Raw genomic sequence first — 12,692 nt, 5'->3', positions numbered from 1 at the left:
ATTCTCACAATTTATCAAGAAAAAGATGACATACTCACAAGGCATTTAGTTGAAGCCTAATTCAACGTCTACCTTTTTAAGTTGGGCATGTTTGAGGAGTGTTATAATTACTGTCATTATTTTACCTTAGCAGTGTTTTCTATTTACCATAGTGGTATTCGTGTAATCTCGCCAGTCGCCATATCACTCTAATATAATTATATAAATATGAGCACAAGTGAGTGGCTGATTAACAAAACCCTAAACCTTTTCCCAAATCTCCCCTCTCCACACATCTTTTCTCTCCTTCAACCCAAAGCAAACCATCAACCTGTTTTGCACAATACTTCTTACCACCCGTGGAACCTTCTGCAACGGTTTCAAAATCATTACAAGATATTCCCTGAAGCATCTAAAACCGGAAAAGGCTACAACAGGAAATTCACTGTATATCAGTAAACATAATGGTGCATTCTAATTAATTCAGTCCTCTACTGTTAAGAATCACGTGCATACCACCCTTCATCTTTTCCAGCCAAAGAAAAACAAATAATCAAATACATACATCATAACCTCCACAGCTATCTACTTTGAACAAACATTACATGTGTTGAATTGGTCATGCCGCAAGAGTGCATCTATACCCTTCTCTAAGACTGGGTCTAGGAAACAGAATTGCACACCAAAAGCTTATGTCAATGATTAAACTAAAGAGCAAGATGTCTCAAGCAGGTAAAATTTGGAAGAATTTTCTCTACCAACCCAAAAAAAAATATTATTGGTAAGAGAACTGAACTGAATATGCCATATGATTGGGCTCCGAACTTAAATGAGGAAAATCTTCCAAGAGCTTGGCCATGAGAATCCACATGACATGATGCTTATAACTGGAAAGTGCCCAACTCGTGGCCATGCCCTATAAGAAGTACTTTCCGTTCAGCAACCCATTCTAGCCGATAAGACAGATCAAGATTATGAATCAACAGTTTCAAACTGTCCGCATGACTCACACTGCTAGCATTCTCCTGCAAAAAGAAAGATAATAAGGTGTTATCTTCAACAAGGAACACTTGCAGTGATCCTTAGTGGGTCAACAAAACCAGATAGATGCAAAATATATAGATGGCAGTATTATTGGCAGAAGTCATAATCAAACAGACTAAAGTGAAAAATATACAAGGATAGATGGTAGTATCAGCTTCAAAATTCATGTCTATAAATGCAACATAACTGATAACACAAAGGAAAAATACCTGTGAATTGACCTGTCTGCCGTTTCCCGTTATGCTTGCCATGATGCTCAACCTCGAAGAATTAGGTGAGAGTCCCTCCCATGGAGGAACAAAGATCAGTTTGGTGCATTGCACAGGAACAAAATTCCGGCTCAATCTTTCCCACCATACAGATCCCAATGACCACCATCTGATCATCAACCCATGCTCAGAAAAAGCAAGCAGCCCCTGCATTTAATAGGATACAAATTAAACTTCACCAATTCAAAAAATCAGTGGAGAAGGCAACTGGAAAAGATAGGACTAGAATCCATTAACAATAAACGCTAGACAGCTAGAGCATAATAAAGCCTTATTTTCAAATGTGAATAAGATCAATGCAGCTGGCTCGCATACCATGGTTGAAACTAAGTCAAATAATGAATTGACAAAAAGATTAAGAACAAAAAGAATACAAGAAGTTTGAACTAACTCACTCGGAAAAACTGTCTTGTGAGAGGTAAAGACTAGCTTTGCCTAGTGAGTTAGAGTGAGGGCACCTTTGGGTGTGTTGGGGTTTTGGGTTAGTTTATGTTTGAGAGTCTTTTTGTGACAGTTTGTGTGGTTTTAATTTCTATTATTAATAGTGAACTTTGGTTGGCATTGCCCATAGAGGTGGGCTTGGAGTTGGCCTAACCATGTAATTTTTTTTTTTTTTTTTTGTGTTCTGGTGCTTGGTATTTTATTATTTTGCATGTATTCACAACACAAATAATTCTTGCCCCTGCCATATAAGTGCTAAGCCCCAATTTAATCTATAAGAAAAAAGATAAATTACCATGGAGTAGACTTGGGAAGGATCATGCTAGAAAAATGGTTAAGTGATTTAGCATCTCCTATAAGCTTAAGCTTAAGTTCTTGGTTCAAGTTGTAATTTATCATGTTATTAGAACAGGTGGTCCTGAGTTTGAATTTTCTCTTATCTACTTCCCATTTAAAAGTTATAAATTCCACATGTTGGTCCCACCTATTGATAGAGAGTCTAGGCCCACACGTACGGGGGAGTGTTAGATCTACCCTTCACGAATTTAAAAATTCCAAGTGCAGGTACCCAACACATGGAATTTACGACTTTAAAATCGAAAGTAGATTGCAGACATGGTTTGAACTTAAGACCACTTGCTCTGATATCATGATAAATAATAACTTGTCCCAAAAACTTAAATTGATTGGTAATGGTTAATTAATCACTTAACCATTATTCTACTAATGGTTCACAATCACTCAACCTAACTAAACCTGCTAACCCACAATTATTCAAACTACAATATAATGGCACTTAACATTATAGGGATCTCCAAACAAAAAAATGAAAAGACTAATATTTTCTTTTATAAAAGAAAAAAAGAAAAGAAAAAAAGAAAAAGAAAAAAGAAGCAAACTGGGTTGGCACTGGTCAGTCAGATCCAGAATCAAGACCAAACCTTCTAAATCAGGTTGGTTACCAGGTTTGTTCGGACATTGCCACTCTTAATAAATCTTATTTTAACTATCTGCCTAGTGAATACATGCAGAAATAAAGATGCTATAGAGAAAAATAAGGTTGGTCATTGTATTATGAACAAGCATGAAAAGGAAAATTTGTGTTTCTAGAGTCTATCAGCAAATAACTAAGTACCTCTCCATCTGGCGAAAAGCTCAAAGCTGAAATTGCAGTAGTTACCACCGTTTCTGATGCTGTTGCAAGCAAAGTTGGAAGTCCAGGAGGTCCAATTGCATCCAAAACTTTGATTTTCATCACACTACATTGGAAGTCAAAGACAAAAAAAATTGAAACAATTGTTCTCTTCCATAATCTTTGAAAAGAAATACAAGAAGCAAGATGACTGAAACAGTTCAAGAAAAACATATAAAGTACATAAGAAATATAAAACTAAACTCCAAGGGTGTCAGGAAGAAGAAATTCTTGCTTGTATTGAGAAAAATTAAAGATCAAAAGTAATTTAAAATAAATTTGTGCCACATATATGAAGAATTGATCTGTCAAGGATGCATAGCCGACCCCAAATTTGGGATGAAGGCTTTGTTGTTATTGTTGTATATGATGAATAAGTCTTTTTTTATTAAATATGACCCCAACAGACAATTCATCATATAAACAAATAATTAATTTGATAACATATGCACCAGCTTGGAAGCTAATTAATAATTAATCACCTAAACAGAGTACTAAATGCATGGGTTTTTCTCCAATTTTTGAGTTAAATATAATTAATGGGACCTCAAAAATATAGCATCAGCTTCCCAAGTTCCTTTTCCTGATTCCCCAGATACTGTCATTGCCTTGCCTCCAGGAAAAGAAGATCATGATCTGTAGGCCTTCTACCTCCAAGCGGCACTGCTCCATTAGGCTTTTGCCCATGCTCGAAAACTAAAAAATTAAATGGTTGTCCAACTATGCTTGTGTATTTCTTTTTTCTTTTACTTTTTGTGTTGTTGGGGGTGGGGGGGGGGGGGGGGTGGGTTATGCAAGGGATTTTTTTGATAACACGCTGGAAGGTCTGACATATTTAATAATCCAACACTGTTAGTCCCATTTGTGCATTCATTTAAATGGAAAAGGTTATATTGGATCTCCTAGTACCTTTGCACATCATATACCCGAATGCTAGCATTGTTGAGCTCTCCAATCACATCCCCAATAGCCAATCTGGTCCATGTGTCATTCAAGGCTACCATAGGGAATACACGTGCAACTTCCTTTAAGGCTGTCATTGAACTTTGAAAGCAAGTTTTACGCATGACAGAATTGCTAGGGTCCATAGTTTGTAAAATGAAGTTAACCACCTGCAAATCTGTCCAAATGTCATATATAAATTCATATTGACTCAATAACAATATTTTTTGGTGGTGAAAACTGATTTAAATTTAAGAGAAGTAAAATATTCCTCAGCATTGTGAATAACTGCAATAGACAGATAAAAAAAAACAGGGATCAGCAAGGGTGTTAACTTTTGGTGGACTACAAAAAATCTTGATAGCCTGTGAAATTGGATCAGTCACCACCAATCAAGTAATAACAATAATAAAAAGGAAAGTGATAGAAGCATGAGCCCACAGATAAAATATTTGAGTAAAAACCAAATGTGTGAAGCAACAAGCAGTTATGACACGAACTTCCCTAAAAGATTTGAAACAAACACAATACAAAATAAAAAGATGATTACTGAAATTATTCATTCAGCAGTTATAACTGAGTACATATACATAAGCACATACAAACGCAATATATCATGACTCTCAATGTAATTATCTTAACATGGAAAGAATAGGATACACGTCAACAAACTAAGAGTCCAAGATATGTAAAGCAATATATAAAATGACTCATATAGAGGCTCCAAATCCTATCATCAGCATTCCAACCTGACATACTAAATCTAACAGATCTCAAAACCATATATCAAGAACATTAATCGCATCACCCATGCCTCCTTTATGCTGCTACACACAATGCTGAATTTTCTATAATTTTGCATGATGTCATGAATTTAAGATTTTATCATTTTAATCTCTCCCCCCCCCCACCCCCCCCCCCCCAAAAAAAAAAAAAAAACCGAAAAAAAATAACAAAAGCACATGGACTATTTGCTGCTCAATTGGAATTGGCCATACAAACCTTATCAAGGTACTGAGCTAAGCTTCTTGGAGAACCACGGATAACCCTGATGAGTGTCATAAGGGATACCAAATGAACAGGTGAATCGGATGCTGTAGACCAGACTTGGCTCTCTATAAAAGTTAAAAATCCTGGTATATCAGCCAGTGCTAAACTTGGAAGAAGAATCTCAACCAAAGTTTCCCGAATGGCAACTGGTATAACTAAATTCTGTGCAGCTGAGTTCGCTGATGGACTACTAACACACTCTATTTGGAAGAATATATCTCCAACCAAACGAGGTATTTCAGAACCAAGGCAAGCTTTCCATGTACTTTCCATGCCTTCTGCAAGGAGCTCTGCTGCAGTAGAACTATATTTCCCATTCATTGCCATAACCAATTTCACTAATGGATGAACAACCAGCATGGCAAGATTTGGTTTGACAAGGCTGGGATACCAAATAGACAATGCTGCTGCAACAATAATATGAGAAGTCATTGCATCTTGGCTCGTTCCTCCTACACATGAAATCCAGTCTTGCATTTCAAATGATTCCAGCCAAGCAAGTATCTTAGATTCCTCAACCTGAGAAATCCCTTGTGTTTCCAGCAGCTGGTCAGAATGCAATCCGTTAGCAGATGTTCCTTCTATGTTTAATTTGTCATGTTCATTTTCTCTGATTCCAATTAGAGAGTTCAGATTTACTTGATCAGTTGCTTTTTGACTCCGTAGAGGAAGTGGAATTGCCCGTGAAACGGCACGGTGGAATAAAGAACGAGCAGCCATACGTACGTGTTCACTTTCATCTTGCCAGAAACTCACCAAAAGCTGTAAAACAGAGAATAAGAAATAAATAACTTAAAATTAACCAAAACTACCTGGTCTATTCAGCCATGCCACTAGCTCAACTTGAAGTCATTTTTCTCATATTATCTTACAGAATACTAGAACAATGAAACACACATGATTTCTCACTAGACATTAGGCTTGTTAAATTATTGATTGTCCCAAAAGCTTAAGCTATTGGGATATGATAAATTTAATCATTTAACCACACACTTCTAACACTCCCCCTCACGTATGGGCTCGAACTCCTTTTTAATAGGTGAGGCCCAACACATGGGATTTTATATGAGAGGTAGAATGGAGGAGACAGGGATAGAACTTAGGACCCCATGCTCTGATACCATATTAAATTACCGATTATCCCAAAAGCTTAAGATATTAGGATATGATAAATTTAATTATTTAACCACATACTTCTAACAAGGATAAATGTTTTTTTTAATAAGTAAAAAGTTACTTATGAAGGTCATTAGGATAAATGCTAGGTATTTGAAAAAACTGAAACCAGGCTGTCAGGATTCCATCCTGTTAATACACATATAAAATGTAATTAAACCTTACCTGGAGTTTTGCAATTCACTGAACTACTAATTTTATTTAATGCTATGTTTGGTTGGGGAGAACTCAGACCAGGAACAATGTTTTTAGAATTTTAAGTATTGTTTCTACATCGCAATCTCCTCAGCAACCAAATGTATCAGATGTGCACAGTGAGGACTAAAAATCAGTATATACTTTCAGAAGATATATCTGCATCACATGTTATCTTAATTGCTTATAATAAATTATCATGTGAAATTACTACAATAATATAGAATTCTTCTGTACCCTCAGGTTAGACAAAAACCAGGTGAGAAGCCATTTATATACACACAGAAGAATCCTATAATGTATGAATCCTGTGCCTGACAGCAAATCAAAACAGTCGTTGAAAAATAGAAGCTTTTCAGGTACTCATCACCTCTAGAACATCAGGAAGGGAAATCCCGATTAGTAATTTAGTTAACACAATTTAATGACCTTGTTCCTTGATAGGAGTTCATTCAGATCTGACATCAGCCTAAGTGAGTAGTTCAAATAATGTCATACATCATTAAGAAAATAAAGTAGTTTTGTTGCTTTCTTAAGGTAATAAACATTATTAAGGCTGGACTAATAAAAAACGAGCCTCCTTCGGATAGAATGAAAAACATCAAGAATATTTGTCTTATATTTAGTAAGTAAATTTCACACAATATTAGGTTCAGATCAGGAATATAGAATAACAAAAGCATTAGCACAAGATAGAACCTGGAGTAAGGGTGGCTTCAAATCTGGATATCTTTCTGCAAAATTCCTAGTATAGAATGCTGCTAAAGCACTGCAAATAATTCCCATTATGTTGAAAAATTAGCAATAAAAATATATATAACTAGTCTACATTACTTCTAAGGGAAAACAATGATAATACAGGGAATAAAAAGACCAGAGGAAATGCTCAGTTGGCATGATTGACATTTAGAGAGAACATTGCTACACTAATAACCTAGAAAAGGAAATAAGGGAATTAAAATTAAGCACCATAATTACATTTATTCTACTGCAGAGGACACCTTAGTATCAGGCTTCCTTTAAAGTAAAAGGTCAGCTAGGCCTAAGGTCAACTGAATGAAATATACCTAATCTTCATTTGAAGTTTTCTTTTGAGTCAAAATATATATATTGCTCACCATTTGGAGTCAACAATTGCCCAGTAGACAAGACAATAACTTGATTTAAAGAACATATTCCAGATGGCCAAAGAGATTACAAACCTACAATTCTTTTAATCACGAAAATTGTCCACAAACCTCTTCAGATATCAGCCAAAATGGAGCTAGTTAATTTTTTCTTTATCATTTTTAGCTATTTCAAAATTTTTGACATTCTTACCTTTTCTACACAAATTTCCAGCAATATTGCAACTAAAAAATGAATAACTGAACAGGATGAGGAATAATAAGTCTAATAGAAATTATATAACGCAGTGTATGGAACCTTTGTATTACCTACTAGCAGTGGAGCCAGAGTGAGACAAGCTAATCATGCGTTGGGCAAGGGACACTATTGTCAGTGATCTCATTGCACAAAATTCGGAAGAAGATTTCCAAAGCTGAAATATTGTTTTCAACATCTCAGGAAAAAGTGGAAGGAACCAAACAAGAAAACATGTCCCAACATTTAAAACAGTTCATCCAAAATACCTCAAGAATAGAACTCAAACCAGGAAATGTCAACGTCAAAGACCCTTTGTCCCCAAGCAAACCAGAAGCTACAATAAGATTCTCCGGCCTCTTTAGCTTCATGTCAGTTATAAGTAAATTATCAAGCTCACAATCTACATTCCACAAGTGTAAAAATGACAAGCTAAATCGAAGTAAACATTCTTCAAGTGATCTAATCCAGTCAAGTTCTTCCATAGAATCAGTCATGCTTCCATGCATATCAGAACCATCATCTATATTAATGTGGCGTGGGCTTGGTCTTTCAGTAACCTTTTCCTTCACATTGGTACTATCTGCCTTATCATTGCCATTAGCAGTGGATTCACGCCTCTGACAGGGAAACATCAACAATCCAAGGTCAAAAATCAGAGTTGAAATTCCAGGGAATGGACAATAGCATTTGATGGAAGGCTTGATGCTTTGAAGGATTGATTGAGTGCTTAAATATGGTTTGACAGAAATTCCTTTACTAACATTCGCTTGGGAAGTATTGGGCTCAATTATATTTGTAATACCCGGCACCACATTTGACAAAGTAACCAACTTCTCTTTATTATTTAAATTAGAAGGAGAAAAGCTTCCATCATCAATTATTGGAAGATTTAATAAGGAAACTGAGGTATTTCCATTCAATACAGTGCCATATAAGGAATTCAAGCTGATGCCTTTACAGAAATGATCAAACATTGAATGAGAAGCAGTCCCACGAAGAACCCGCTCCCTGGCGCCAGACTTTACATCCCAAATATATAGAACATCATTGGCATCAGACGTTCCTGAATGGTTTCGGCAGAGGCATGCAATATAACCTCTTACACCATCCCATACAACTTTAGCAGGACAGCTGGGGTGTCCGGGAAATATTCTTTCAACCCGCAAAGTCTCAAGAGAAGCGAGAGCAACACATGAGTCCTCCCCAACAGAAAGGAAGCAATCACTCCAAGGGCGGTCAGTCCGAGATGGAGGAAGAATTATTTGGCACACTGGAGCCACATGTTGGTGCATTACCGTAATGATATTTCCTGTGTCAAGATCCCATATACGAACCGTGCAGTCCATGCCTCCAGACACTAAAACCTGATTGAAACTCCATCCTTTGCTAGTACCCACCATTCGATGCGCTGCCAAACACAATACAGCACCTGTGTGTCCTAGAAAATATTGCCTGGATACATGTGAACTCACTGCACATCGTGGACTATTACCATGAGAAGTAAGTCCATGAAACAAATCAAGTCTTACAACCTCTATTTCCCCACTAAAGAAGCCATACACAATACCATAAGGTGCGAAGAGATTTTCTGAAATAACCATGGAAGAAGATATAATCTGTCCCTTATGCACACAGCCATAATTATAATCATCTTCATGTATATTATTAACACTTGTTGAACTTGGATCAGAAGATTGCTTAGAACTTAACTCATTCTTCCAACCAGCAGGGCCCTCAATTTCTTGAAGTAGAGTAAAGTTTGCAATCCAATCAACAAAAAAACTACTTTCTCCAAGCATTCTGCATTGCAAGCACAATTTTCCGTGGTCATCATGTTCTGAATGTAGTGACCAGATTGTGATGTGTGGTTTCCACTGTAAAGGTTCTTCAACACCAAAGCAAAGTGAGTCAATGCGAAGAAGATAGCAGTTCAGTTGAATTAAACAAACTGACAATCTTACATCATGGGGATGAGAAGTGGAAGGGATCTCACAAAGTAGCTCACTTTTGAATATGCTATTTGAAAATGATATTGTATACACAACTGCAAAACCTTTATTATTCCACACGGAAAATTTTTTAGAAAATAATTCATTTAGTTCATCGTTGTTCAGCTCACTCCCAAAATCTTCACTTTCAAGAAACATTCCCCCTATGACATGAGATTGAGCTGACTTGCTTTCTAGACAAATGAAATTGTCCTCAAAAGAAATCTCTCCAATTGTAGTACCACTGGCTAACAGCCTAAATACACATCGGTTTTGCAAAACAAAAGCGATAACATCCCCACAGGTTGCAATTGACAAAACCTGTCCGCCCTCACTCAATTCATCTGCCCAAACAGTCATTCCTGACTGAGAAGAACTTTTATGTGAACCAGTCCCAACCTCCCCATCTCGGTGGGGATCCTTTAATATCGAAACCAATTGCAATCTACCAGACAAATCACCCATAACTACAGAATGTTTCTCTCTATGCTCAGTGGGTGGAACTACAGCCATAAACTTCAACGAGCCAATAGATAAATTCCCATGAAAAACAGTTTGGACAATTGTAAGGGTATACGTATCAACAACTACTACAGTACACTTTGGTGGTTTTCTCTGCTGAGACACTCTATCCACTGACCCTTCACCTCCTTCTGCAGGGTCAGTGGAATGATGACCAGACACATGGACAGTGTCTACAAAAGAACAGCCAATGCATACATATCTTCCATTCGAAGGCAATGTTCGAACCATGGATGGACTACCTACCCAAGGTGGCAATCTCCTCCTTCGTCTGCAATGCCCACTGCTTCTGCTCCACACACACAACACACCATCAGTACACGCACTGATTAACGCACCATAATAACCAGAAGTAGAGTTCCCCCCACCATTAGTCAAAGAATCTTTCTTCTCATTTCCAAACGCCACAACAGGATAACAAGTCCTGAGATCAGCTATGGGTGCAGCATGGCCACACAACATAGCTATTGGTGTAATTTCCTGTTCCAAATGAAAAGTTATCACATTAGGCCATGACCAATTTTGCTGGAAGAAAAATCTGGTTTTTTTATATTTTCTATAAATTATAGAGAAACAAAATTATTTATAAACAAACAAGAATTTAATCCAGCCAAGTACTGTGGTTGAAAAAAGGAAATTTGCTCAAATCTAAGAATAGCACTAGACTGACACAAATTCCAAACTGAAGCTTATGTTTGGTTCCTGAGAAAATGTAGGCAAAGAAAATGCCACAACTTAAAATTGAAAATTTAACTAATAACAACATTTTCTCAGCAAGCATACAGAACCACATTTCAAAACCAAAACAAAAATCCATTCGAATTATATTAGAACTAATTTGTGCGATTCAGCTAAAAGTTTAGAATCAGGGATTTTAACAAACAATGAGTAATGCAAGAAAGTAAATTAAAAGGACGCTAACTACAATTAAAATTTTAACTATATTACTAAATTTCCTCAGCAAACAAACAGAGCCGCATTTCAAAACCAAAATAAAAAATCCATTCCAACTATATTAGAACATAATTTGTGCGATTCAGTTAAAAGTTTTGGATCAGAGGTGGTGAGCCAAAAAAAAACGAGTAATGATAGAAAGCGAATGAAGAGGACGCAAGCTAAGATTGAAATTTTAATTATCACTACATTTTCTCAGCAAACAAACAGAACCGCATTTCAAAACCCAAACAAAATTCCATTTGAAGTATTTTAGTGCAAAACTAGTGCAATTCAGCTAAAATTTTTGGTTCAGTGATTTTAACAAACAGGTGGTGAGCCAAAAAAACAAAGAGTAATGATAGAAAGGAAGAATTTTGAAGAGGAGCGAGTTGAGTTACCGGGTTGGACTCGGTGGAGGAGAGGTTCCACCAAATGATAGAGCCATCGGATCCGCCGGTGTAGAGAGTCGGAGGAGAGTCGAGCACCGCCGTGGCGGTGGCTCGGTGAGACGGAGGCGTGGCTGACCATATGCACGCCACGGATTGGCACTTCATGACTCAGTGAGTCGAGGTGAGTCACGATGATCACATTCGAGCGCGAGTGAGCGAGTTTTGATTAGAGAGAGAGAAGCGGACGGAGAAACTGTACGGAATGAGTTGAAAAGTAATTATCGTAGGAAGTTAACTGGAGGGAAACTGGTTGTTCTGACGTGGCGTGATATGAATGGTTCAGGGGCTTTTAGTCGAAAATTTTGCATTTTTTTTAATAACTTATATTTACGAAAACCAGTTTTAAAAAAAAAAAAAAAAATCATTTATTCAATTTTTTTAAGAAATAATTTATGTCTTTGGCCAATTCTTTTGAAGGGTTTCAATTCATTGTATTTTGTGTGTACTTCCATCTTGTTACAAGTTACAACACACACATGTATTCACTTTAAAATTATTTAAGAGCATGATTGTTTTAATCCAAATCATGTTTTTGAAAATACTCACTTTTAATTTTTTAAGTATATAGCTAAAATTTTATTTTAAAAAGGCTAATTTGAATTTTTTTTTTTTTTTTTTTTTACATTTTAAGTTAAAAGAATTGGAATTACAATCTTGGAATTCTTCAGTTAAATTATCAATAAATATCATTTAACATAAAGATCATCAACAATTTACTTTTATTGATGAATTAGTGGTATGTCAAAAAATCAAATTTAAATAAAAAAAATCATTAATATCAACAAAATTTTTTTTAAAATAAAGTGTAGGGTCAGTTTTTGCGGCCCATGCCCAAGGAAGTATGGATTAGGAGCCCACCGAGCCCAAAACAATAAATTTTGTAGAGAGTGGGTGAAAGGGCTAGGCTAATAATGAAAATAACAGTATTAAACGGCAACACCAATGGGAGGATTTGAATTAATGTGTTCTTGGACTAATGAGTGCTCTGTCTGAAGAGGTGCTTTTCATTGATAATCTAGGATTACAATTCCTGGAGCTACAATAATCAAATACCTCAATTTTCCTTTTTTGCCTCCCCCACTTCTTTAATCCCTTTCTTCCTTTATATAGCGCTGCCTTCTTACATCTCCTCCGTCCACTTGTT

At 36.4% G+C, this 12,692-nt stretch overlaps 1 protein-coding gene across 4 annotated transcripts; it reads right to left on the bottom strand.

Moving 5' to 3' along the window:
• Positions 1-431: 431 nt before the first annotated feature.
• On the bottom strand, positions 432-11,762 carry LOC112022753 (uncharacterized). Of its 4 annotated transcripts, XM_024055383.2 has the most exons (10): positions 11,498-11,760; positions 7,920-10,643; positions 7,725-7,828; positions 6,988-7,057; positions 5,557-5,679; positions 4,870-5,463; positions 3,835-4,037; positions 2,869-2,992; positions 1,233-1,439; positions 432-1,004 (listed from the first exon to the last, which is right to left on the bottom strand). In XM_024055383.2, the coding sequence occupies exons 1-10, from the start codon at positions 11,651-11,653 to the stop codon at positions 861-863; spliced, it is 4,449 nt and encodes a 1,482-aa protein (XP_023911151.2). In that variant the 5' UTR covers positions 11,654-11,760; the 3' UTR covers positions 432-860. The 4 variants fall into 4 exon arrangements, with proteins under 4 accessions (XP_023911151.2, XP_023911150.2, XP_065632257.1 ...); XM_024055382.2 differs by having other exon boundaries at positions 4,870-5,679; XM_065776185.1 differs by lacking the exon at positions 11,498-11,760 and having other exon boundaries at positions 4,870-5,679; positions 7,920-10,452; positions 10,532-10,636.
• Positions 11,763-12,692: the final 930 nt, after the last annotated feature.

This window comes from Quercus suber, unplaced genomic scaffold (genome assembly GCF_002906115.3).
Source record: "Quercus suber isolate HL8 unplaced genomic scaffold, Cork oak 2.0 scaffold_129, whole genome shotgun sequence".
NCBI lineage: Eukaryota > Viridiplantae > Streptophyta > Magnoliopsida > Fagales > Fagaceae > Quercus > Quercus suber.
Note: the sequence above shows the minus strand (reverse complement) of the source record. Positions and strands in the feature narration are given on the sequence as shown.